We start from the raw sequence: 26,190 nt of genomic DNA on the forward strand, positions 1-26,190 counted from the left end.
CAGTGCATTTATGCGCTAGTGCGCTAGGTACATCTACATTTTATTATGTAATGTCAAGTAATGCAAAGCACCCATATTGTGTTTTAAGACGTTTAGTATTTGAAAATCAAATTTTATTATAAATGCACAACCGGTACAAGTTCGAAACATGTTTTGAAATGTCTGATGGTTAACAGATGTTCGTACCGAGTGGTACACATACATGCGGACGCCAAGGGTAGCCGCGTACACTCGCTTGGCACACTAACATATGCACGTGCACCCAGAGGGCTTCCCCTTTGTCAGTGTACACACACGGGTACAGGGGGTGCACCTCACTCAGAAGCGAGATTCCCCACACTGACTGTACCTGCGTGCGCCCGCTTTGGGGGCTTGCACAGTCACATGCCTTGTCTTTTGGAAAACAAAACGTTTGGTTGATGGCTTCTTTGGTAACACTTTCTATTGCCTGATTTGCAATGTGAAGTTTGTGTCTTGGGGAGCTTTTTCTTTGTTAATTTTAAAATAGTAAAGAGTGAAATAAGCAGCTCTTACCATTCTCGTATAGTGCGCACATTGTAACGATAAATCTTAGGCTACACTATTTTACTTTAATTTATATAGTGCCTGAGATGGGTGCAGAGGCTTATTGTGCCTGTACCTGAGCAGTCATTGTGGGATGATGCAGGATTGTAAAACTTTCAAACTCACTTGGCTGCAAAGTGGCCATTCAATGACAGTACAGCAAATGTTTGGTTAATCAAGAAACATGAAGCTTTAAGTGTTATCCACTTGTCTTTGGGTTTAATTGGACACTCCGGTTTCTTCCCATAAATCACACAGTCATGAGTTAAATTGACCAAACATCCCAAATGCAGGGCCGGTCCTGTAAGAGCAGATTTAGTGAGGCTTTCGTGTCTAAATAAAGGGTATCGTTTTAAAATAATGAGCAATGGTTGATATCAATATTTCACCTAGTTTTAATAGGGAAGATATGACGTTAGATACGCAATAATCATTCGTAATCATTTACATGACAATTACAATTGAGAGATTTACCAGCATTCACTGTGGAGCATGGCTCCGGGTATGACGGGGAGTGTGTGCCGTATATAGGATATCAAGGGGCAAGATAGAGGTTATAACTTGTGGGTTGAAAAATCCACATTTACCGTGTGGAAGAAATATATATACACTACACAAGCATTTGTGGGCAGCCTCCAAGGGGATTGTTATTTGTAGGCAGAGGAGGTTAACAGGTTTTGTTTTGTTAATATTACCATTTAATAATAATGCCATTTAGTTATCCTGCAAAGCTTCTCAGAGTCTCAAGACTTTTCAGGAGGGTCCTGCATTGGGATGCTTGTCCAAATCTACGAATACGTGTTTGGAATGTGGGATGAAAGTGCGTACAAGGGGATGAAAAGCAAGTGCGCAAACCGGTTTAATCCAGAGACACTCAACCCTTTGACCAGGACCAAATCTATCTGGAGACCACAGCCATTACTGTGCTGCCATCTGCTGGTACATCACAGCCATGCGCCTGCAGCAACGGTCTTGCACTGGCAGTCGCTGATCCAAACACCAACCAGGCTATAAAGCCTCCTAAAGTTCCGAGATTTAACGAGATCATATCAAGGGTAATTGGGCAACAGCAGCAATGAGTTGGACCAGAGGTCCCGGCAGAGGGATTCCATACAGAGATGATGGCTGAGGAATACGACTGACCCTCCCACAGGGGCAGATGTTCATTTGACAGCAGCAATAACAGTGGTTGATCCCGGAAGGCAGACAGAGGGAGGAGTAAGGAGAGATAAGGTTGATAAGTTAAGCAGGGACAAGGCCATGTGTTTATAGAAGACTGAAAGTGACCTTGCAATTTATTTGGAATAAGGATTTAAACTCACTGGAGGAACCTGATTGTAAGAGAAAAGTAAACACTCTCAAGAGCTTAAATGTGATGTATTAATCTTGCGTAGATTATCCCTTCTGTTAATTTAATGATTTTCCACAGTTTTGGGATCATGATTTGGTGAAGTAATATTTTAGTGGCATTGTGGTGAATGCGATCATTTAGCATCATCTGGCAAATAAATTGCAATGAAGAAATAGACCGTTAGAATTCAAATACCGCATATTAAACCTCATTAGTTCTTTGCTTGCATTAAAACATCATTAAAAGCCCAATATTTGTGTGTTTTCATTGAATCCAGCATCCTAAGATGCTCATAAATCCGTCCTTAATATTAAATCCAAATGGCATTGTGTGTCCCGTCACACGTAAGTTATACCCTGCCTCTTGTCGCTGGGTTATCGGGGAGGGGGGAGGGGCAAAGCGTGCGCGCAAGGTGTTGTGTGGTCTGGCTGTGAGCAAGGAAGCACGTGTTCACACGGAGCCATTTCCTGAAGGCTGCCCTTCCCCGGGCGTGTGAGCAGCGGGAAACACATGCCCAGTGATGGGTCCCCAGACCATAGCGGCTGGCGGAATTGAGGCCTTGTGAGCTCTGTTCACTGCTAATAATAGATGCTTCTCGCTTAAATATTTAACCACATTAGCTTCACGTTTTTTTTGCTAGATTGAACAAACATTTCATGTAGGCTCAGTGCAGTATTATATATTTTTCTAGGCAGCGTACCATAAAAGTTAAAAGGGAGAGTTGCTTTTACAGAAGTTATGCTTTCAAAGAGTGTGCTTTATATTTAGGTAATGTTTTTTTTATATTGTGCATTGTATGGCATTTCAAAATGCTTTAGATTTTCATTACAGTATGTTTAACTAATGACCTACCCTTCATAAGCAATTAGTTATCTGCATAACTGTTGACCTTGCATGTATATTGCATAACTAAATTTGAGATTTTAGAGCTTAACATTATAGAGAAATCTACTTTAGTTGTATTGAAGTTAATATTGTATAACTAAATAATGTTCTTCACTTATTTATTTACATAATAGTTTCTTAGCACATGCCTTAAAGCCATCAACAGCAATTGGCCAGCAACAAATAGCACTCTTACAAATGTAACAGATGTTAGAGTTAATACATTTCTTAACGCGACCAAGGTTGTTTTAAGAACTTGGGAAAAGAGAAACAATGGGAGGGAATTCCAAAGTCGAGCAGTGCCAGTGAAGAAGCAGAAGCAGAAGTGCTGTGACCTGCAGTGTGGTGGTGAGAGGAAATGCTCCGTCTAGTCGACCCAAGTCCTCGACCCGGGTGTAGGAATCAATGAGTGAATATTACAAAAGCGGTGACCATGGCAGTGGGGATAGAAGAGTGATGTTGGTGAGCGAGCGACTGCAGTAAATCATTGAGCGCTGAATGATAAATCAGTGTGACTGCTTTCATGTTGAAGTCTATCGAGCGCAGCAAAGGAAGGAAATGGGTGCTCCACACCAGATATGGCAGCAGTATTCCAACTTTGGCCAAATTTGTGTTGTACATTAGGGAGAATTGTTTGAAGTCAAAGGAGGGTTTTGGCACAGAAAAGTAAAGCTGCTTCAATGCCTCTTTAGCCAGATAAGTGAGATAGCCATTGCAATAGACGAGATTATTGTATCAAGCAGATGAATGGGTTTACTATGGCTGAGAATATCAGTGTCAAATATGATGGGAGAAACTGTGGAATGTGGCCAGCCTTACTTGATGTCATTAAATGTTGAATTTGATAATGCAAAGGATAATGAAATGATTACCTTGAAGTCAGTTACTGTCGTACAAAGACGAGTTAAATCTCTATGTCCTCCAACCACTACCTGCAGGGAAATTTATAGCATGAGGCAGGGCAAAATAGTTGAACTCGGTACTAAATATTCATCAACCATGATGAGTTTTTTCCACATAGTATACAATGCATCATTTTTAAATCGCACTGCATATGCAGTGGCGCATAAACACAAACTGAAAAAGAATGACAGTTGTGAACTTTAAATTAATACTACCTTAAAAATATATATACAGACGATCTGATGTTCCAAAAATATGTTACACTTAAATTGGTCGAATCTGCAAATCACTACAATCAGCAGGAATGCAAGTAGTTTGGTTACAGTTCAGTGATCGAATCATCAAAGGTTCACTTCATATTCGTGTACACGCTTTTAATTGCTTGTGTAAGAGTCAACGTTTTTATGTAATTGCAGCTACGAGAGACTACTGCTTCCACAATATTAAAACGGTATAATCTTCAATCAAACTACGACAGCAGTGGCCTGTACATGGACCGCACAATAATTTGTATGGATCTCAGAAAAAATCTAAACAAACACATAATCCTACATTAATTTTATTTCGAGCCGATGGCAAATAGAAATGCCTGACTAAGAAGTAATACATGAGTAACATAGTAACGTATACCAAATCTATGGATTGAGTACTTTACGTCTCTGCTTTATCGTGGTAATTATTGGTCATAGCTTGCTTGTGGATTTCAGAGCCAGTTGAGAGATCCACCAAAATAGATCACTATGCTTGGTGTATTGGACACCACTGAGGTACTCCAATTCGTGAAAATGTGTTGAATCTGGGCGATTATTAAATCAGGGTCTGAGGGGGTTAATGAATCATTACACCATTATTGGTAGTAGAGTTTGAAGATATTGTCGCATTCTTTATATGTTTATTAAAAGGCCTATTAGAAGGAAATCTCGTTAAGAAAGGTTTATATATATAAAAAAAAACATGCAATAGAGAAGTGAGCAGCCTTCCACTTTGAAGCAAATGAAAATGTTTGTAGCAAGCTAGAGGCCACTGCTGACCATAGAAATGGTAGGCGAAAATTGGCCGCGCATTGTGTGGAGATCTATGGGTGGCTGAGAGAGAGGGTGGGGTGGACGAGTGAGTAGGACAAGGTTCGTAGATATTTGGTCTGAAATGGGAGTGGTAGCAGCTCACTCGTAATTTTCAAAGCAAAGAAAGTGTTTGTAGTCAATGCAGGTTGCAGATAGGAAGACGAGTAAATTTATTGAATGTTTTAATTTATTGCCGCATACAAGTTTTAGTAAGGCAGCTTTCATGGCATCTCCTATAATGTAATGGTGGAGGTGATAAGATGAAACTTTAATTTGATAATGGGGGGTAGGTTTACAGTGCTGAAAACCCCAAGGAGGGAATGTGATCCCAGAGTGGAGAGCATTGCCACTGGCTTCATGATTCATTGCGAGTTCTGTGATGTCTGTGGGTGGTTTTTTTTCACGCCACACCTCAACAAGGCATGCTACAAGAGCTCTCGTGGAGCAGACCTGGTTTTTCAGGTCTTCTGACAGTCCCCAGAATAAACATGAATATATTCAAATCACAAATAATTATATATTAAAACGCTATCAATTTATATTGATTGAGATGGGTCGCTGTTTTAATAGTCTCACTGAATGCCTGGTTTAACAGGAAGCATTCGTTGTTGCAGCATTTTAACCTTATGGCGGTACCCCGGGGTTCCATGGTACCCCGGTTCTCGCATCATGTCCGTGATGCAGTCATTTTTAGTCTGTTGATGGTCGGCGATGTGGCAATCGACTCATCTCGACGAGCTGTGCACGATGCACTGTTCAAAGTTGAAATTTTCGATAACGGATTTTTATGGTCATGTTTGCTGACATCGCGGAGTGTGGCACTGATTTCGGATTGATTGGCACCCCAGTCGCGGAGTGAAGTACACCCCCCTGGAAAAAATAGTGTCCCAGAAATAAAGTATTTAATTGCCTCGGACATTTTGTATTATTTGGTACCCCGGGGAACCGCCATAATGATCATTTATTGATGTATGTTATCCCCTGTTTATGGTGTAAAAAAAACATTTTAAACTTGGTCTACCATATGAAAAACCCTACCTTTATTACAAACTAGTGGTAAGTAGCCGATGCATTTCCCTCATACACAGTTTATGAAATATAAGTGTAAAAGAGTGAAGAAAATATGAAGTGATTTTAACCCCGTGCTTTTAACATATAAAATGTATACAGGTTTCCCTCACTTAATGTAGTAAATGCATTCCATAGAAAAGGGCAAATAAAGTGAAACCGCACGGGACAGTTGCCGGTTAGCGCATACAGTACATAAAGTACACACAATGTTGCCCCGTGTCCGACCGCATAGCTGCATATGAGTGAAATCAAATTGCATTGAGGGATCTACTCAGTGGTATAGTATTGTGCACTACCCTCGTGCACAATACTGCAAGATGCAAAATTAAATAACCTATTGCGCATCATTACTGACACAATGAAACCCACACCAATCCCCTGGCTCCCTGTTCCAGTGAACAATCTGCCACCAAATATCCACAGAGACGTACACACTGCAAAGAAGTTTTTATGTTTTTCTTGCCAACGGTAACCTACACATCAACAAATACCTCAACAACGTTGCTCGCCACCACTTCAACTCCCGATCTCCCTTTTGGGATCGTCCTGTCACCATCATAAAATGTCATCTAGATCCAGAAGAACGGTGACAGACAGAGTGGAACAACACGGATGTCCAGAATAATAAACACCTCATTCGAGACCCAAACATCGCACCTCCTCGCTTTGACATTCCTCACACCTCCAATTCACGCAGTTGGCTATGTACAGTGTGACAGAGTTATTCTTTGGTTCTTTTTGGTTAAGTCACGTCTAAAAATAAAATAATAAATTAAAATAACATATTACGACGTTTCGATTGCAACACAAGCAATCATCATCAGGTATAAAAGAAATAGCAACAAAAAATCTAACTAGAAAACTATAGACATACATACAAGCAGACAGACATCACAACGGCACACAGAGAGAGGACACACATCGGCACAAAGAGGATTCCTGCAGTCACGAAAGCTCCTAAATTAAGTGTGACAGAGGTTCAGCATACAGCTAACCACGCACAAACCGAACCCACATAAAGCTAGGGAAACCTGTATGCACTTATATAAATTTGTAATCATGGAGAGTAATGTTTATAGAAAAATATTCTACATATTTACACGCCAAATGAATAGCAAGCATAAGCTAGAGGATAAACGGCTTTGAGAGGAGGAGGAGGAGGAGGGGGAGGAGGTGGTGGAGGAGGCATTTGTTTTAGGAGCGGAGATGACGTGCCAGAGAGCAGGGTGCGATAGGCGAGATAAGCCAGGAGGGGCAATGCCATGAATCCTGAAAACTGCCACTGCAATCTTGAAGTGAATCTGAGACGTGACATGAAGCCAGTGCTAATGATCATAATACAGGAAGAGCATGATATAATTACAGTAAAAGCTTGTTATTTCAGCATTTCATCATTCGTAATTGGGGATTATTCGGCACAGCTGTGTTTTAGGCCTATATACAGTATTAGTATTTCACCATGAGCTGAATTGCCTTACCGAATGGTCCAATTTCGGCATGCACGTGGAGCCGCGCGCCACGATCACAACAATAACTCATGTTTAGTGGCAGCACGCATGGTGAGCATTAGTGCAGACCTGTCGCTTTGGACTTGACCTTGTTTGTGCACTCTGTGCAAGCAAACCCTCTCAGAAATGTCATCTACACCTACATCAATAAGTAATGGAAAGGGACTGAAGTATAAATCCCTTAGTCTGCGAGACAAATCCAAAGTTTTGGGTAGAATTGATGCAGGTGTGCCAATGCGTATGGTGTGTGAAGAGTTTTAAATAAAAGAAATCACCTTTTACAACATCGAGAAAGGCCGGGAGAAGATTAGTACCATTGTACATAATTCTCAATATTGGATAATTCGGTAAAGCCATAGCCCCATGTGTGTTGAATTAACGAGGGTTTATGCTTCCACACATGGGTGAGGAATCTTGCATCGACATTATGAATCATCTGTCACCTAGAAATGAGGGACTGTGGGACACTGTGGAAGAGTAAGATGCAGTTGTTCAGGAACATATGCGTGCGATGTTACTCAGGTGCAGGTGAGAGGGCTTCGAGAGCTGGAATATGTGGTGGGGGGTAAAAGGAAGCCCGTGGTTTTTCGGAGATACACACTTGACATGGAGACTTTATATCGGACAGACCTTTTATGAATACTCTTTGGTTCTTTCGGTAAAGTCACGTAGTTAGAAACTGATGACGACCGCTTGTGTTGCGATCGAAGCGTCGTGATTTGTTTTATTTTATTTCTAACTACGTGACTTTACTGAAAGAACCAAAGAGTATGGATTCCTGCAGTCACGAAAGCTTCAAACCTTTTATGAATTTGAAGGATCTCAGTTTTAGCAAGATTTAATTAAAGAAAGATGGTACAATTAATCTAGTCTGAGATTGCATCTCGACGGGTTTCAAACGTGTACATTGAGGATTGATTTTAGGTGGCCATTAAAAGTGTAAAGCTGTGCAAAAAGCACGGAAATGTTCCACCTTAAACTGGATATGATTTTAGCCATCGTAAGGAGAGAAATGGGGAAAAAAGCAGCCATGATTGATCCACTGCTGGATGAAGGCCTCCCATAAGCATTTCCATCGAATTCAGTACCACATCATGGCAAGCATTGATGTAGTATTGTGGGACAGCCCAGAGATACAGGGGCTGTTGAGATGACAGGTCATGTGTTGCATCGATGATCTGAGGGAAACTCGCTCCCCTAAACAGCACAGACCATCGGAGTTTTCATTGAGTTACAGTGAAGTAGTCTAGAATCTTGGGGTGGGTTACCGCTTCATAAATTAAACTTGTGTATAATAACTAAAGCTGTATATTCGTTTTACAATCCATTCTGAACTTGTTTTAACATCTCTCTTTGTCTGTGTGTTTAGCATAACGTGCACACCACGTGCGTGGCCCTGCAGCGCATCAAAAAACGTTAACCCCGTGTGGCCATCGATGGCTTGTGTTCGCGTGTGCAGACGTCCCTCAACAAGCTGATGGAGACGCTCGACCATGCGGATCCGTTCTTCATCAGGTGCATCCGCTCCAACGCCGACAAGGTGAGGGAGCTGGTGGCAAGCGCGCGCCGATTGCTGTTCTTGGCGCGGCCATCCGTGGCCGAGAGCGCCGCTGTGCGTTTTCAGGGCCCATTAATCATCCAAGCAAAAACAGATTTCCATGTTGGCAAATGGTTTGTTTTAGTTAGCGGCGATTCTAACAGAATGTATGTTTTTAATGTTACGTAACAGGTAGTGTACACGCCATGTGTGTTATATATATGTATTTTGTTACGGTACATTTACATGTTATGTTCACTGGGCACAACTTTTTGTTATGGCTACAAAACTGTGTTTCTAAGGAGATTTGCACATTTGGAGTTAACAGGGAATCTTTAATTTGTATGACATTTGAAAAGCAACCAAGGAAGCGATGTAAATTGTCAGGAATTATATCGTGTTTACATTGAGTTAATGTTAGAAACAACACAATTCTGTGATGCCTATTTTTTGGGTCTTTTGGTAAAGTCACGTATTTTGTTATTTTCTTTGAATCTATCTACGTGGCTTTACCGAAAGACCAAAAGAATATGAATTCCTGCAGTCATGAAAGCTTTAAGTCAAGATTTCTGTGATGTCGGTTTAGGCTTATGTTAAATCTCTTGTTCATAAATAATTAGCAGATTCATGGTATTTTAAAACTTTTTCATCATGCCTTCATAATCACGCCTGGTAATTAATATCTCAATGGCGAGATGTTAACTACCTCGCTTGGAGATTGCATGTTCTCCCCGTGGTTGTGTGGATGTTTCTCTGGGTCCTCCGGGTTTTCCCTGCACATTTAGAAACATGCGTTTAGAGTATTTCGCTGCTATGAATTTCAATATAAGCCACTTGGTTGAGCTATCATTCGTGGCCAGGTAGCTTCTGAAAAAAAGATATATAGCTCAGTGGGGCCTTACCGGATGAAAAAAAAGTAGTTTATAGTGAACAGTTTAATTGGTTATGATGGTGTTTAAACCCAGAGAGTGTGTGTCTGTGCGGTGCGTACCTCCAGATGCCTCTGAGGTTTGATGAGAAGGTGGTGCTCAGGCAGCTGAGATACACGGGCATGCTTGAAACTGTGCGCATCCGGCAAGCCGGGTACAGCGTCCGCTACAGCTTCAAGGTAAAGACGGATTACTGGTTCATCCATTGCGTGTGAGTTGCCAGCTGTTTTTCCCTGCACGTCTTACCGTTTTCTTGTTGTCACAACCACGTAGAAGAAATGGGCTCCATGAGCCCCAAAGCAGCTCTGCCTCCAGTTGTCGGTCGTCACGTTGGATATGCAAATAAGGCTACTTTAAACGAACTGCTGTTACATATCCTTTAACGTCCCAGTAATTGATTTATTGAATAGGTGAGCAGTTTAGTTACGGGAATTGTGAAATATTCCCAACAACCGACTTCTAGCTTATGTCTGATAATTCTGACAGCATGCATGATTTCTATAGTGAGGTTATTGCGAAGCGGTTCCTATCTCCACCCTAAATGAGACAATTAGATTATTTGGTGCTGATTTAACAGTTGTAAGTAAGTGACATAGGAATTGATCAATACTAAAATGTTGTTCATATAATGGCAATATATCATCTGGACTCGGACAATAGGTAAATGTTTCTGCAAATATTCTGCCAACTGGACCTCTGAGATGGGAATAAATCCGTGTTCTGTCACCCAGAATTAGCTTGTGCCATAATTTTGGTTTCTTTTGGTCCGTCTTAGATGTGGGAGCGGTGGTGGAGCGATTAGCACGCTGCACACGGCCAACACCAGTGACAATTAATTTACCGGGTCTTGGGCCTCTCCTAGGTCGACTCGGCCTCAAATTAGTACTTGGTGCCATATGTAAAAATCTAAATTGAGAAGGCTAAGGCGCCCAGGCATGGCGTTGACCACCCACCCCTTTGTGTGCCGTGCCGGCCTTTATAGGTGCTCGCTAACGGCACTTGCGCCTACATTCTGATGAGGATATTGGGGGGGGGGGGGGGGCTCTTTGTCTTGTGCAGATAATGCACACATCTACTGTTTGATATTTAACAAGCCACTTAAGAGTTGCTATTTGTGTGTTTTGGTCAATTTAATGATGCATTCGTTTTGTAGCTCTTGATGTGGCATTTGAAACTAGCGCCTCAAAGTACCTAATTTGTTGACTATTGTTTGAGGTTCATTAATGCCTGTACGCCAGGAGATGCATGTCGCTAATGTCTCACTACTTTACTCCGTGGCTTTGGGAATGAAACTACAGGCCTCGTACAAAGTGGCACAACGGACGGTGTTTTACCAGCCTATTCGGCCACCGACATAGACTTAATAATCTCCGCTATTCACCCTGAACATGTTTGGTTTTGTGTAGCAATTTGCACAGGTTTTCTACGTGCTCATGCCTCATAACTCTGGGGAAAGCAAGGAGAACATCACCAACTTCCTCAACACAATGAGGCTGAATCCCGGCAATTTTCAAATCGGCCACGCGAAGGTTTGTTTACTTACGCGTTGCGGATACCACTGAAATCCTTGGTTTATTTTATTGGTCTCTCTGGGTTCTCAGTTTAATAGGTTTTGATTCAGGGCAAGATTACCATCATGGCTTTGGAGATACTCCAATACTGGGTTGCATCTACGGTCATACAATATTTATTAAACAAGGAAACTGTCAAATGATTATGATAAAATAAAATGTTTTGTGGTCCACATTAATTTAAGCGTGCCATGATCTACTTCATTTTAATAACTCGTTCATTTTACGCTGCCTTTTTATAACATCATCGAGTGTTGGGAGAAGCGGGCACGCAGGAGAAAGTGGTAGTGTAGTGGTTAGCGCACTGCGCTATGAACACAACGGCATGAGTTTCACTCCTTGCCATGGCTGTTAACATCAGTGGTGAGTGATATTTCACCCAGTATTGGTCCCCTCCCCTTCACCAAACTTAACTCGCAAGTGTGCTAAGGTATGGGCAAACAAACCCCCATGACCATATAACATGGGTATCCTATCATCCAGCAGTGAATTGAAAATGAGCTGTACGTTGCCGTTATTATCAAGTGCTTTTAATATATTCATCTGTCATACCCAATAGTCAGGCTATGGTTAAAGAGCAATTTGTACATTTTGTGCTTCGTTGCTTTACTAAAACCCATTTTGTGGTTATATTTTTCACGGCCATGTATTTCACAAGCCATATGTCCTTTCAGATTGCATCCCATCATAATGATTCAACGTCTCAGAATAATCAGATAAATGTGCGTTTAGAAATGTGTTTTTCAGACTGAGTAGACATCACAATGCCCTACACAGCTTTGACAAACTCGGCAATGAGGTTTCTCTCGCTATGAATGTGAAGCTCATTGCTCAGGCGGCTGCTCACGTAGCCCTGAATGTGCTCGAGGGAACTAGCCAAGAGCCCCTTGAAAAATATTTCTTTTGAAGTTTGATTTACGAATGGATAAAGCCTTGCCAAACATTCTCCTGGGCAGTGCCTTTTTCACGTAAATCATTAGTACATCGTAGAAGTACCCCCGTCGTGTGGCTCATCCCGCTCGTCTTGTGTCGAGCATCGCGAGGCCTCTGGTGGCCTCTGTGTGACTGTACCGCGCAGGTGTTTGTATCTGGCTGTGCTTCGCGCAGTTGTTCATGTGTGGCTGTGCCTCACCCAGGTGTTCATGAAGGAGAGCGAGCGACAGACCCTGGCGGCGGCGCTGCACACTGCGGTGCTGAGCCGCATCACGCTCATCCAAGGCTGGTTCCGTGCCGCGCTAGAGCGCCGGCGGTTCCTGCGCGCGCGCCAAGCGGCCAGCACCATCCAGGTGAGGGCGTCCCCTTCGGTGCTGTCGGGGCAATCGAGCACCATTGAGGTTCATGCCCCTGCCCCCCCCCCCCCCCCGCTGCTTTTGTCTTACATGGAGAGAAAACAGCCAAAATGTAATGGAGTCAATTTGCACCATTCTCTTAGCGCAAGGCTGACACGAGGGGGCTGTCACGCAGGAACAGTCTGCGGTAGTTTCACAAAAGCGGTGCGGGGGGGGGTGAATGCCGCTTTGTGTCGTACCAATTGAGGCATTTACTCATTTTTCTAATTTGTCGAATTTTGACCATGATGCAGTGCGCTATGGCCTGCTCTTGTCGAATGACATCACGGGATTTTTTTACATCCTTTGTAAACTGGACGGCGTGTAATTTAACATTAAGTTCACCTGCGGCATTAATCAGGACTGTCGGATGATTCATACCGCGAACCTCTGCAACAAACAGCGAATTTGCTACCACTTTCTTCTCTATTTATACAGACAATCCTCACCAATTGTCAAGATATTTTCAGGAGAATCCTGCATTGAAACGTTTAGCCAATTTAGTTTTTTTAATGGTTTGTGCAAGGGAGAAAAGCAGAGTAGGCCTCTAACAGTTGCATTACTGGTGTATGAAACGTTTTCAAATCATCGTTCTCGTTTCGGTAATAGTTAATTACATATATAAAAACCTGTGATATTTCCGATCCACTTTTCCCTTTATAAAATTTAGTTTGTCACTTTATATGTTGGAGAATTAATTTGTGCAGCAAATGTGAATACAATGATTGTTGATGTTGTGGGTCCTTTAGCCACCGAACCGAATGCGATTGGCTCTCGTGACGTGTGTTTTTGTAGGCTTGTTGGCGGAGGTACAGGTTGTGCTGGAGGATTGTCCGCTTGCAGGCAGCATGTCGTGGATTTGTGGCCCGGAAAAGGTACTTGCTTCACTCAAAATAAAATCATTGCATATTAATTAATAAATTATATCGCCAGAAAGATGTTGCACTGAAATAAAATATTCTATGCTTATGACTGTACACTTCACAGTAATCATGGCAATGTCGAATATGCACAGACGAGTAAGTACATTTGAGAGTATTTCATTCTTTTGTGAAAGCAAATAAGTCCATTCCAAACTGTGATGAAGTTGACTACATATCTGCGTGTCTTTTTTAGATATAAAATGCTCCTTGAACAAAACAAAAAGGAGGACATCAAGAGGCAACATAATACCGATAGGGTGAAAGCCAGTCAGGAAAAGTGGACCAAGCGATTGGAGACCAGAAATGCTCAAACAGAAGACGACCGCAAGCATTTGGAGAAGACCCTAGGTACGACTACCCCAGAAGACGAAGGTCGCTTGTTTGCCAAGGGAGGGAGTTCAACAGAACTCACGGACAAAGTTGTCGACCCTTCGAGGGACGATTTACTCAGGGCCAGTTCCTCGAGCAGCATTGAAGACGAGAACGTCGGGGAGTCCAAGACCGCGGTGTCGATGCGCGATCGCCCAAAGTCACTGCCTTTGGAGAAGCAGTCCCAGGTGAGGGCCAAGAGGCTGAGCCGCCGCCAGCGTGAGCTTGAGCAGGCCGACTACTCCCTGGGGTATGCACGGCAGCGTTCCGGAGACACCTTGCCCAGCGTGACGCCGACGTCCGAAGGTGAAACGTTCCCTACGTCCGACATTCCAACTCCAACTTCTCCACCTTCGGCTTCGAAACGTAGTGCCAGCAGCGATCAACTCAGCCCGAGCAGGATTTTGAGCAGAGCTGGCTTCCGGAAAGATGTGGACACCATTGCTCCTGAGCAGAAAGCTGGGGAAGTTGCCGTGAGAGGAATGTCAGCAGCTTCGAGTCCAGTCACTCCTTCAAAATTGGTCCTCGGCACACCGGACTCGGAAAGTTCTTCCAAGTTTGACATTACGGAACAGTCCATTGGCCAGGCAGAAAAGACATCCAGTCCAACACCTTATGAAGAGCAAAGAGATATCGGTAAGCAGAGCACACGCTCGCCGACAAGCGCTCTCTCAAGGATCAAACAAGATGGTCATAAAGAAGGGCTCAAAATGGAGACACCTTCCACCGCAGATGCCCCCAAAGCTTCAGCGTCTGCAGACACGAGTGTAAGAAGCCCCGAAGACAAAGTCTTTGACGAGGGGCGGCCGACGACCAATTTGCTACAGAAATTGGAGGAGCGGAACCGAGCAATGCAGGGGAAGCAGCAGAAGAGGCAGCAGGACAAAGATGAGCATCAGATGATGACTCTGATACGCCAGCAACGAGAAGCTCTCAAGAGCGAGCGTCTCGATCTGGAGCGGCGCGGTGAGATGATGGTTCGCCAGCAAGGACAGAGGTTCCGCCCCAAGCTCGAGAAGAGCAATTCGCAGCAGAACTTCGACGACGGATTCTTTTACCAGGGAAAACCTGCTCCTCTCTCGCCCCCCGGACCTTTGGAAAAATTGCTGGCCGGCGGCAGCATGGGCCAGCGCAGTGTCTCTGGTTCTCTCCTGCCTCTCGTGCCAACGGACAGCTTGCTGTCGTCGGAAGGGGGCGATTACTCCCAGCCGCTCCTCACGCCCGGCAGCTGTGGGATCCAGCGGTCGCACAGCGCCCGCGTCAGCGGCAGCTTCGAGAGCCGCACGTTGCCCAGCGGCAACCTGCGACGCGTGTACAACTACAACACGGACCACCCCGATCGATTGCGCGAGAAGGCGCAGCGCTGGAGGCAGGAAAATCAGCAGCTCTCGCCCAGGCGAGTGGGGGAGGGCGCAGTGCTCATGGAGTCGTTGGACAGCGGAGTGGCTGAGGATGTGGACCCGTCGGAGGGATCCCGGGAAAGGTAATACAGTAGAAGCCAGATATAAGCACACCTCGTGTGAAGACATTTCTAATAAAAACAACACATGCTTACATTACACCGATGGGAGGGGGGGTGGTGTTGGCAGATCAATGACAACTTCTGATACAAGCACGTTTTGGATGTGAGTACAGCTTGCCTTGCTGCCAAAAAATGTGCTTGGTTACGTTGCAGTTTGGATTTATCATGCTTAAATGCGACCATATCTCAAGATGCTCTGCAAGAAGGGCGCATGGGAGACTAACAGGGCAGACAGGATGAGACTACCGCATGGCAAGGTGATTTGTAAGACGCTTTTAGGTGACGATACAGTTGTATGTATGTAGAACTTATTTCGCACTGTACATAGCCAACCGTGCTAATCGGAGGTAGGCAGTTCAGAAGAGCAATTCTTGAGTTTCGACTTGAGCAGGGAAAAGGAGTTCCACGATGGTGTTGGTCAATACTTGGCACCTAATAATGATTCTAAAATGGAAGAGCATAATTTTCTTTGTGAAGTTTTCCACACATCAAGTTGGCTGAGTGGTTTGGGTAAATGCATTTGGTGTTGTATGCATCTACAGTTGTCAATACACGTGCACCAATGAGTGATGATATCACCACTATCATAGACATCTCTGAGATTGATAGATCTGGGTTGTAGTAATGAATGTTTTGAAAATTTGTATCTTTGCGCATTTTGCACCGGCACGATGTTAAGGCTCTGATTTATTTTAACGCGACATTTTAAAAATAAAGTTACGTTTAGATTTGTCACATCGCAACATTTTCGTTCTTCATTGTGTTCCTACGTGTGTTATTCTGCATTTGTTATCGTGAAGCTCTAACATTATTAATATTACAGATAATTGGAAGGATTAACTGTGGAACAATAATGCAAATGTATGTGCTCCATTGGCCAGCCCATGGCAGCGCGACGCTAATGGTGGGTTTTGTCTCGTTTTGTGGGCAGCAGCCTGGAAGGCCGTGCCGAGGCGGACAGACAAAGGGAATCTCGCGACCCCCTCTCGCCACCAACGTCCCCCGAGGTTGGCAATAAGAGCGATGAGGTGATTTACTCAGGAGGCGTGCTGGGCTCTGACGGCGGGCGGGTGGACGGGTGGGTGGGCGGGCGAGCGGGCGGGCGGGCGGGCGGTCGTTTCCCATGGATTTTTTATGCACACGTTTGCTGTTTGCGTGTTCGGTGGCACGCGCTGCACATACACACAACACATTTACACACACGCACACACACCGTGCATGCTGGCGTGAGTGCATGCTGCAGTGGTGCATGCTGGTGTGAGTAGACTGCAAGCAATGTGAATGCTATATGTACGTTGGACTGCTTTGCTGTTATCGATATGATGTGTATGTATGTGTTGAGCTTCTTTTGCACCGTACATAGCCAACCGTGCTATGTAATGTATTAGGCGTGTATGTGGTGTATTAGGCGTGTAACAATGCATGGATTTTAGAATAAAAATCGATTGTTATGCTCTCGATACACGCATCGAATTGCGTTTGAAACAATCGATTATTAGCTGTTTGCGCAAATAATATTCAAATGATTTGATCACGTAACCGTGATGCTACTGGATCATACAACACTGTAAAAATGAGGGAATACAAATGAGGCCGTAAAATGAGACAAAAGGTAGATTCTTGAATTAAATTGTGACCCTGAATCGTCAAAATGAATCGCACATTGCTGCAGGGGATGCATTGTGCACACACCTAGAGTACACACACGCAGCGTGCGGGCTGTGTTGTACGTATGCATGTTGAACTTCTTTCGCAGCGTACGTCGACGAGCGTGCTAATCGGACACGTTGAGTATACGATGCATGTCGGTGTGAGTGCCCAATTAGCTGCGAGGCTGGTTCCACGCAAGTGGAAGTGATTTGTGGTGAGCGTTGTGATTTCAGTGTCCATCGTTACTGCTACACACCCTTGCAGCAATTTGGCCAGATTTAAAATCCCGGCCGTCACTCTAAATCAACTATAACTTGTCATCCCTAGAGGGTTAATAAAATAATTCATACTTTGTGAGAGTGGTGCTCCAATGAGGAGACATGCCCCCACCATGGGAATATGGAATTTCCACACTACATCTCAAGGGTGCCAATAGATACGAGTGCTACCTCATTGCTCGCTTTAGCTTAATTCGCACATTCGAATGAAAATCTAATGAATACTAATAATATCTGATATATATTTTGAGGATTTACGTGAATTGAGTAAATTGTTGCTGTTCGTTGCATGTGTTCATATTCATAGTGTGAGTTATTTTGTTCATGGGAGAAAGACTCTACATTTCACCCAGTTGGCCGTTCCCGGTATGTTTACGTTCATATGAAACATTTTACAGTGCAGTGTAGGCGGTTTCCTGCTGACACGAATGTTGAATTGACATGGCAATTCCACCAACGCAAACCACCAACAAACACAGCAGAGGACGCGGGCTGCACTGCTGAGTACAGTTTTCTATCAGCGATTAAAATAATACCGTTTTTTACGTTGACATGCACCATACATTTGCGTCAAAGTGCACGTTTTTAAACATATACTTTTTTTTTTAATTAACCATGCTTTGCAGTTACAAGTGTAAAAGTGCAAACATGTATGTGTGTACCAACATGTATGTTAGAATATGTAAAGTACATGTGCTGCTTGCGTGTCGCTTCAAAGTGCTGTCAGCCTCAGGTGCTTGTGGATCCGCGGGCCCCGGTGGGGGCGCGCGTTTGCAGGGCGCGCCGCGGCCGGCCTCGTGTGGGTGGCGCTTGCATGACGGACGCCTCCGCGTGCTTTGCTCGTGTGACGTGTCGGACCGGAGCAGGATAGGAAGGCTGGCGCTAACCAGCGCAAGCGTCGCCTCGCGTACACGCGCTCAGACTTTCTAGTGCGGCAGTCAGCGGAGGCCGCCAGCGACGAGGATGAGCCCATCTCACCCGCGAGCCCCGCGCAGCTCCCTCATAAGGCCCTTTCCTTACAGGACAGGGGCGCTGAGCTCACGGCAGTGGCCATGGTAATGCGCGAGCTGTTGGGTCCAGCTTGTGCTCCCAAGATTGTTTTGCCTTTTCTGCCCGTGAAACCCGTTTCGTCAAATTGATCGCTAAATTTGGCTGCATGACGTCAACGTCAGTGGTTTCAAAGCGAATCTCTTGAAATGTTTACTAAGAAGCATAATGAACATAATGTACATTTGCGATCATCAAATGCAGATATTCCAGTTTGCCATCAATTAAATTTTGAGTAAAATTTAATTTAAAATATTAATAACGATAATTGAAATGGTCAATCGTTTATACGTTTGACAATTGCATATGTAAACACATAATTAAATCTGATATATTAATGATGACAAGTTTTTTTAATCAGTTTCTAATAAGCAGCTATTTTTGTGCAAAAGTCTATTTTCACCTGTTACCTAATATCAATTCAATATAAATGTAATTATGTTCATTCAATGTGTGATCATTTAAAGTTGTGATCCAATGTCTTTTGGTTCCGAAGAGAACTTCGCATTTAACTAAATGTTAATTGTTAATAGGACAATATTACAATGAAAACAGTTGACAAAGACATTGAATTTTGGTTTCAATATGGCAATCAGAACATGAGTCATTGACCAAATCCTTCATACAATCTTGGGTGTCCCTGCTGCCTGCAGTGTTGTTGTTTTGACTAACCAGAGCCACAGGAGGACTACATAGGGCATGACTGTTCTGAGTAAATGAAACTCCTCATGAGAGGCTCGTTTATATCCGTGGGTGGCAGGATATGTTCACATGAACCCACACTGCTCCCAGCATGCACTGATGTTCCACGTACGCTTTTGTATACACAAGGTGCAGCCAAAAGATGTTGAATACCGCACTTAGAATTATCCACACAGCATATATTTACTTTTTATACACCCAACCATTAAACAATTCGGTTATTTAACTTGAATCGTGCATAAATCTACGGTTTAAAATGTAAGGCTGATGTTTGTGAAACTAATTTGAAAATCTCTTTATCGCAACATTTTGGCTTTAAAAGACAATTCCCACTCAAATTCATCCTTAAACTGATGACATACTGTTATTGAGCATCTTTTAAAACTGTAATGGGACGTGGAGGCATTCTTGCCAGTACCACACCTATCCGTCTTTGTCTTCCAAAGTGCTGACATCTCACATCACACCATATGGGGAAGGTCTGGGCCTGATTCACATATCACACAATTGTAGCGCTGTGCGTTAACCGTTAGGCCACCACTCACCATGCACCCACGTAAAAAGAAAGACCTGCCCGTCACTAAGGTGGCTGCCACAATTATTTATTAATGCAAAGAGTTCACTCAGAGCATGCCCTGCCTAGTCCTGTGATGTCTATGATACTAACATTAGCCCTTTTACAGATGCTGCCATGTGGACATGTATTGTTCCCATTTAGATGCTTACTAACCACTCCTGTCTGTTGCCATAGCAGTATACGCCCACCCATTCCACACAACGCCACTTTGTGCCTTACCTGCTTTTCCTCTGTGATTTGCTTCTCAGTAAAAGCATTCGAGTGTGTAATCAGGGGTGTCTGCCCACACTTCAGGACATTTGTGAAGTAATAATCCATGTTGATCATGTAAGGATTCACCGATTCAAATAAATTATTATGCTCATGATGCACACAATTAATAGTTTTAAAAAATGGTTTGCCAATGGTGCATTTAAACCAATGAAGTGAATAAGACCATGCAAATATCATGCAGAACAAGTGGAAAACTTTACCAATGAGGGTAACAATGAAACAATGGCATTGGTTCTTGAACCGAATCATTACTCAAAATCGTGGAAATTCTTGTGGAGGGGTGAATAATTACATGCTTAACGAATCTCCACAGTATTTATTTTAGGGCTACTTACTTTGATTATGCTTCTGTTCATCCAGATCAAACACAATGCGAACTAAATCTGCTTCCTTGGTGGGTCTGTTGATTTCCCGTAGCGTTGCAATGACCTCATCTGAATGGTTCCAGCATGGCAAACCAAATTTCTAATAGTCCAGTTTGTTTAGAATTCTCGTGTCTTAATGAGGAGTGGTAGTTTAGGTAAGTAGATTTTTTTTTCCACTTTCCAACTTGTCAAATTTGTTTATGGTAATCATATGAGTACCACTAAATACATTGGCTGCTGTTTTGGACTTTAATTGTTACAATGCTTAAGGTGCTTTTTCTCAAGCTCTAATACGTGAAATTATCATACGAAGTGGAGGGGATGAGTGTGAAACATGGTTGCATTTGGGAAAATTGTAGTTTTGGCTTGTCAGCATTTTTGTTCAACTTTTACTTGGATAAAACCCGGTCAGCATTTGTCAGTAGTATATACCCACGACTCATCCTTTGGTTTACTTTGTTTCAGGGAAACAAGTAGGGTTACCATTCCAGAAATGTATTTGATTCCCTTATATTCAATACAAGTGTGAAGGAGTTTTCATTCGTCAACGGAATGCTCCCGCCCGACGCCCTATCACCTCGCCCCGTGCCTCCAGTATACAGCGCACACCGTTTGCTCTTTGCTCACTACTGCACGCTTGGTTTGTCACAGAGCGGGTGGCCTCTGAGACTCTCTTGCTTTCACGCTTTTGCCCAATATAACGTGCGCTTGTGCCGCCTTGCTTCTCCACGAGTGATTCACCTGTGTTTGTTTGTGGCGCCGTTGCCCGTGGTGACCGGCGCGGTTCTCACCGTGCTCCCGTTTTCCACAGCGGGAGAAGACCACGGCTCCAGAGAGCAACAAGCGCCCGGGGTGGGGTCTGCCGGTGGAGTGGGATGAGCGCTTTGCCCGGGCTGGGGAAGGGGCAGTGCAGTTATCCTGGCCTCCTGATGATGCCACGACTAAGCCCACATCTCTGACATCATCCACCACAGTCCCCAAGCCCCCCTCTGCTCAGGACACGTAAGTACAGTGGTACCTCGGTATACGTCGTTAATTCGTTCCAGAAAGTAGGACTTATACCGAAAATGACGTATACCAAATTCTACGTATTCCAAAGCGGTCGTATACCGAGGTATGACTGTATGCCTCTTGTTTTGGAATGGACTCATGTCTGTGGCTTTAGCTTAAGTCTGTGACTCTTAAACATCCGCCTTTCTGTAAAAAAAAATTGGTAGAACGTTTTCTTATTCATTTTGCCTCCAGAAGTAACTCAAACAATTTGTTTTCTCTAACTATTTTCTGAATTATAGGATGCTTCGGAAAGTAAGACACACTCCAAATTTGGGCTAGGTGTGGATTAAGTTGGACAAATCTGGTTGCACATACACGCACCAGATTATAAGATGCACCCCCAATTTTGTATATAAAGAACAAGGAAACCAAGTGCAGATAATACGGTACAGAATGTTCCATATCAGCAGAGCTACGCGTATTCAAGCAAAACCTGGAATTTATCATAAAACATTTGCATAATCGTCCTCCACTGTTAGACTACATGCCTTGTTAGCCGTGTAGACGAGTAGGTGACTTGGCCTGTAACTGCCGAGTAAGCGCCTTGTGCCATGGCTTGGCTGAATTCAATGCCAAAGCGCAATATGTGAAGGCTTTGAGCATTAATGCAGAGTCTTGGGTTTGAATTCAGAATCTCTAAAGTGCTGAATTAGTTTGCTTCATTTTACCACCTCCCCCAGCTACATCTCCATTCAAGATTATTATGGTAATTTGCTACGTTCAAATGCAAACGTACTTGTTTAAATAATTTAAATGCCTTTTGAGTATAAATGTGTTAATTTTCTCACCAATAATGTCACGTTGCTTAAATGTGTTTGCGGGTTGATTATTGCTAGTTTTATTGTAGGCAGTCACATTATTTTAATTTTCTTTTCTTTTATCCATCTGTACTCACAGATCTAGTAGTTCTTTTGACAATACAAGTGTTTTTTATAATGCATGTAGTTATTAAATGCTCATTACTGGACTAATTTCGGTTTGTTATTCTAATACACAGATTCTGATATGGGGTTACCAATTAAGAGTTATGATATTCTTTCAAATAGCAAACTTCTTGTTGTCTATCTTACTTCAAACTCAAACCCATCCCCCCCAAGGAATATAAACCATCACGCGAACTCCGGTCATCCTCACAGCGGCTTTTGGTTAGCCATCGAACAAAGACGCTCACCGTGTCGCACGCTTTCTGATGCGCTTCTGCAGCTGTCTGGAATGCGTTTACTTCCGATATTAGGAAACCACTGAAGCTATGCACTTTTAAATCTAGAAATCTCTTTTTTTTTTTTAAACGGCGTTTGTGTTTAGTTTATTGTCCTTCCCCCACATCTCCGATTAGCATGGTTGGCTACGTACGGTGCAAAAGTAGTTCAACATACTTAGAAGGAATCCTGTAAAATAAACTAAAAGAGTAGACCAAAACGTTGTCTTGCTGTAGAATCCCTTGACCCTAGTTACTATAACAATAACGTGTATATTGGTAAAGTAATTCAGTCATTCTTTGCAAGACATTCAGCCAAAACACAGTTTATCTAGATAAGTGAGCATCACAATTTACTCTGGCATTTCTCGTTTAGTTAAGGTAATTTAAAATGTGGGATTTTTACCAAAACAGCTGCATACACTGTGGTCTGCTGTTGACATGGGTATCACGTGGCCTTCTGTGTCTAATTGATCACAGACAGTGGACACTTCAATCTTGATTTGAAGCTTTCGTGACTGCAGGGATTCATATTCTTGGTTCTTTCGGTAAAGTCACGTAGAAGGGAAACAATAAAATAATAAAAATATATTTTAAAAAAATTCTCACGACGTTTCGATTGCAACACAAGCAATCATCATCAGGTGTCAAAACCACAGCAAGAAAATTCAAATTTGAGAGATTTTGATTGTTTTATATTTTTATTATTTTATTATTTCCCTTCTACGTGACTTTACCGAAAGAACCAAAGACAGTGGACACTTCACTTAAGTGCTGATTATTTACAAACTTCGTCAGCAGTGCTATAGTCGCCGTTTATTTCAGCAATGAGCATTGTTTTGTTGCTAACTGTTGCCTTCACCTATGCAGAGTGAGCCCAGTGCGAACCAAGCGGTGGGGATTTGGGCAGAAGATGAAAGTGGAGAAGAAGGTTTCTAAAGAAAGCCTTTTGCAAGCGACGGAGCAGGAGGAGGCGCCAAGGCGAGACGTCCAGTCACGGGAATTCCACTCCATGGAATCCACCATGGGCAGCAGACAAGGTAGTTCCCGCCGGCCTAAGCACCAGCACTGGCAGAACCAGTGGTGAAGATGTAATGTCTGAATTGCATTGAATGTACAGTAGTACAATAATACCACGGTTTACGCTGGGGATGTGTTCCTGAAAAGTGCGACGACGCTTTTAGAAACGACGTAAATCAAAGCAGTTTTTCCAAATCGACCACATACTGTACGTAAATAGTCTATTCTACTTTACAATACAGTATATTTCTTCATGTGCATTGCAAAGTAGTTCGTGTACAAGGTAGGTTGGAGGCGAAGGCTGAGGCGACGGATACGAGAAAGGGTGGATGATGCTGTCAGCGACGTAAGCATGGGGTTGACGCGACCACAAATCAGTTGGTGGTATTAATAAAGTGATGACGTCATTGTGAACCGATGTACCAAGGGGAGATGTAAATTGGGGTATTACTGTACATTGCAATAATCGCCCCCCTAGTGTGAAAACGAGTCATCTGACTCAGTGAGGCCCTTCTGGGTTAACAAGCCGAGTAACAATAAGAATAAAAGGGGTGTGCGCGCCCATGTGTTTCGTTTTTTCAGAATGGCATGAGCACGGTGGTGCCAAGTCTGAGGATTTAACAAAACCCACGGCGGAGCAGAGGCCGCCGCAGCCTCCTGCCCCCGCTGCTCCTGTGCAGCCGAAAGTGCAACGAAGGAAAAGCATCAAGATCAGCAACTTACTCAGCTCATCCGCGCAGAGCAAACACTCAGATGCACAGGTCATCTCGTCACACGACAACCTCAAGCAGATGATCGGTTTCCTCCAGGGCAAGGTACCAATTAATTTCCCACTGTAAAGTTTCAATCTTTCAGAGGTTTCATTGAGGCCAAGGCATTACTTGAGTAAACTCTTATGTTCAAAGGTGAAGCCCACTGAGCTGCAGAGGCAACCTGGCCTCGCATGATGGCTCATTGAAGTGGCTTATCACATGTAGGAATTTATAGTCGCAATCATATAATCTAAACGCATGTTTCGAAATGTGGAGGGAAAAACCGAAGGAACCGTTTAAAAATCCATGCGACCATGGGGACAGAGACATGCAAACTCCAAATATACATACATTAGGGTCGGGATCGAACCCACGACTTCCTGCATACCAGGCGAGGGATATAACATCTTGCCACCACGACGACACTGAAGGGGGAGATTATGAGTTAAATTCCAGTTTAGGTGAAAAGTTACAATGAAAATCAAAGTAAAAATCTGCCACATTTGCATATTGCCGTCTCTTATATTAAGGTGGAACAGGTTGAGATCACTTTTCCACTTTTGTTTGCACCGAATCACAGCATGGTATATACATCTTGCCTGTACCCTCCCTCCCCACCCTGTAAACTACCTACACATCAGGCCCTGAACACACCACCTGCTGCTTTTGTACCCAAAATTGTGTTTTCCTGCTACACAGCATGTAAGGCGAAAGCATCAAGATAATGTGAACATCAGATGTCTGCAGCGGACTTGACAATGAGCTGCAAACACAGCATCGTGTAGCTGTTGGGGAGAACTTACATTAAGTCATTTAACAACTCTAAGAAGTTTCATCTTGTGACCATAAATTGCCAGTTATGAGGCTTTTGCTAGGCCACACACAAAACCTTTCCAAAACATACACATCCTCCAAGAGATGTTCTGAATGGCAAAAACACAAGAGCGTGGAAACATGCTTCCAGATGCAAATGTATCTGCTTTGCGTCCTGATAGCTGAAGCCGTAAGAGTGGCAGTAGAAGGAAAGCTGGATAGCCTGAGGGTAAACACGAAAGGGCGGAAGCAGTGCCACGCAGTGCTGGGTGCACTTCGCCATGAACCTGGTAACCTAAGTTGGTTTCCTTAACTCCATCATGACTGAGCAGCGTGGCAAAGTATCTTTAAACAACCCGCATGAATGAAACGGCATGGGAAGACCTTCATCCGGCAGTGGGCTGACAACGGGCTGAAGAGTATCAGTGACTTTCTTACATGCATTTGACACTTTTTGATAGCTTTCGTCGGTACAGCAACGAAAATGTTGCCATCCATGGCAGTTCCCCCAGTAAAACCTGTCCCTTTGAACGGGTGCTTGTACAAAGCTTCATCTGGTTCACCAGTCAGAAAGTTCACAGCATTATCTAAAAACTATCGGTGTATTTATGCCAATAATCAGCAGGCAGCTGAGAGACTGCAATGTTAAGCACCACACCACAATAAATTAAACCATGTTTGGTCGAATGTTGTGTTTATAGACCTTTGTTTCACTAATAAGAATTGTATTCACTTGGTTCCTTAATCAATGCAATATTTGCATGATATAATGGTCATATTTATGTAAGGATGAAAACTTTCCTGGTGACGAGTCACTTAAATAGCTCTGTATGAAAAGTGAAGAATGAGTGCTGTGTTTGATTAGAAAATACTGTTGCAGTGATTAACAAATATAACTTTGCAGGCCTACCATCCACTACCACTTGGGTTACTTTAC

The 26,190-nt window shown here is 43.4% G+C and overlaps 1 protein-coding gene across 11 annotated transcripts in view; it reads left to right on the forward strand.

The window, feature by feature from the left end:
* Nucleotides 1-26,190, forward strand: part of MYO9A (myosin IXA) — a 178,996-nt gene that overhangs the window by 137,318 nt on the left and 15,488 nt on the right. For 6 of the 11 annotated variants that reach the window (XM_078621208.1, XM_078621214.1, XM_078621227.1 and 3 more), the window contains 11 exons: nucleotides 8,806-8,886; nucleotides 9,881-9,991; nucleotides 11,219-11,341; nucleotides 12,520-12,669; nucleotides 13,507-13,586; nucleotides 13,828-15,486; nucleotides 16,457-16,553; nucleotides 18,320-18,508; nucleotides 21,229-21,419; nucleotides 23,539-23,708; nucleotides 24,271-24,503. In XM_078621208.1, the coding sequence (XP_078477334.1) occupies nucleotides 8,806-8,886; nucleotides 9,881-9,991; nucleotides 11,219-11,341; nucleotides 12,520-12,669; nucleotides 13,507-13,586; nucleotides 13,828-15,486; nucleotides 16,457-16,553; nucleotides 18,320-18,508; nucleotides 21,229-21,419; nucleotides 23,539-23,708; nucleotides 24,271-24,503 (3,084 nt within the window). The remainder of the gene's footprint in view (nucleotides 1-8,805; nucleotides 8,887-9,880; nucleotides 9,992-11,218; nucleotides 11,342-12,519; nucleotides 12,670-13,506; nucleotides 13,587-13,827; nucleotides 15,487-16,456; nucleotides 16,554-18,319; nucleotides 18,509-21,228; nucleotides 21,420-23,538; nucleotides 23,709-24,270; nucleotides 24,504-26,190) is intronic. The other 5 variants (XM_078621230.1, XM_078621210.1, XM_078621243.1 and 2 more) reach the window with 5 other exon arrangements.

The sequence above is a fragment of the Lampetra planeri genome, chromosome 3, assembly GCF_965212315.1.
Source record: "Lampetra planeri chromosome 3, kcLamPlan1.2.h2, whole genome shotgun sequence".
Classification (NCBI taxonomy): Eukaryota; Metazoa; Chordata; class Hyperoartia; order Petromyzontiformes; family Petromyzontidae; genus Lampetra; species Lampetra planeri.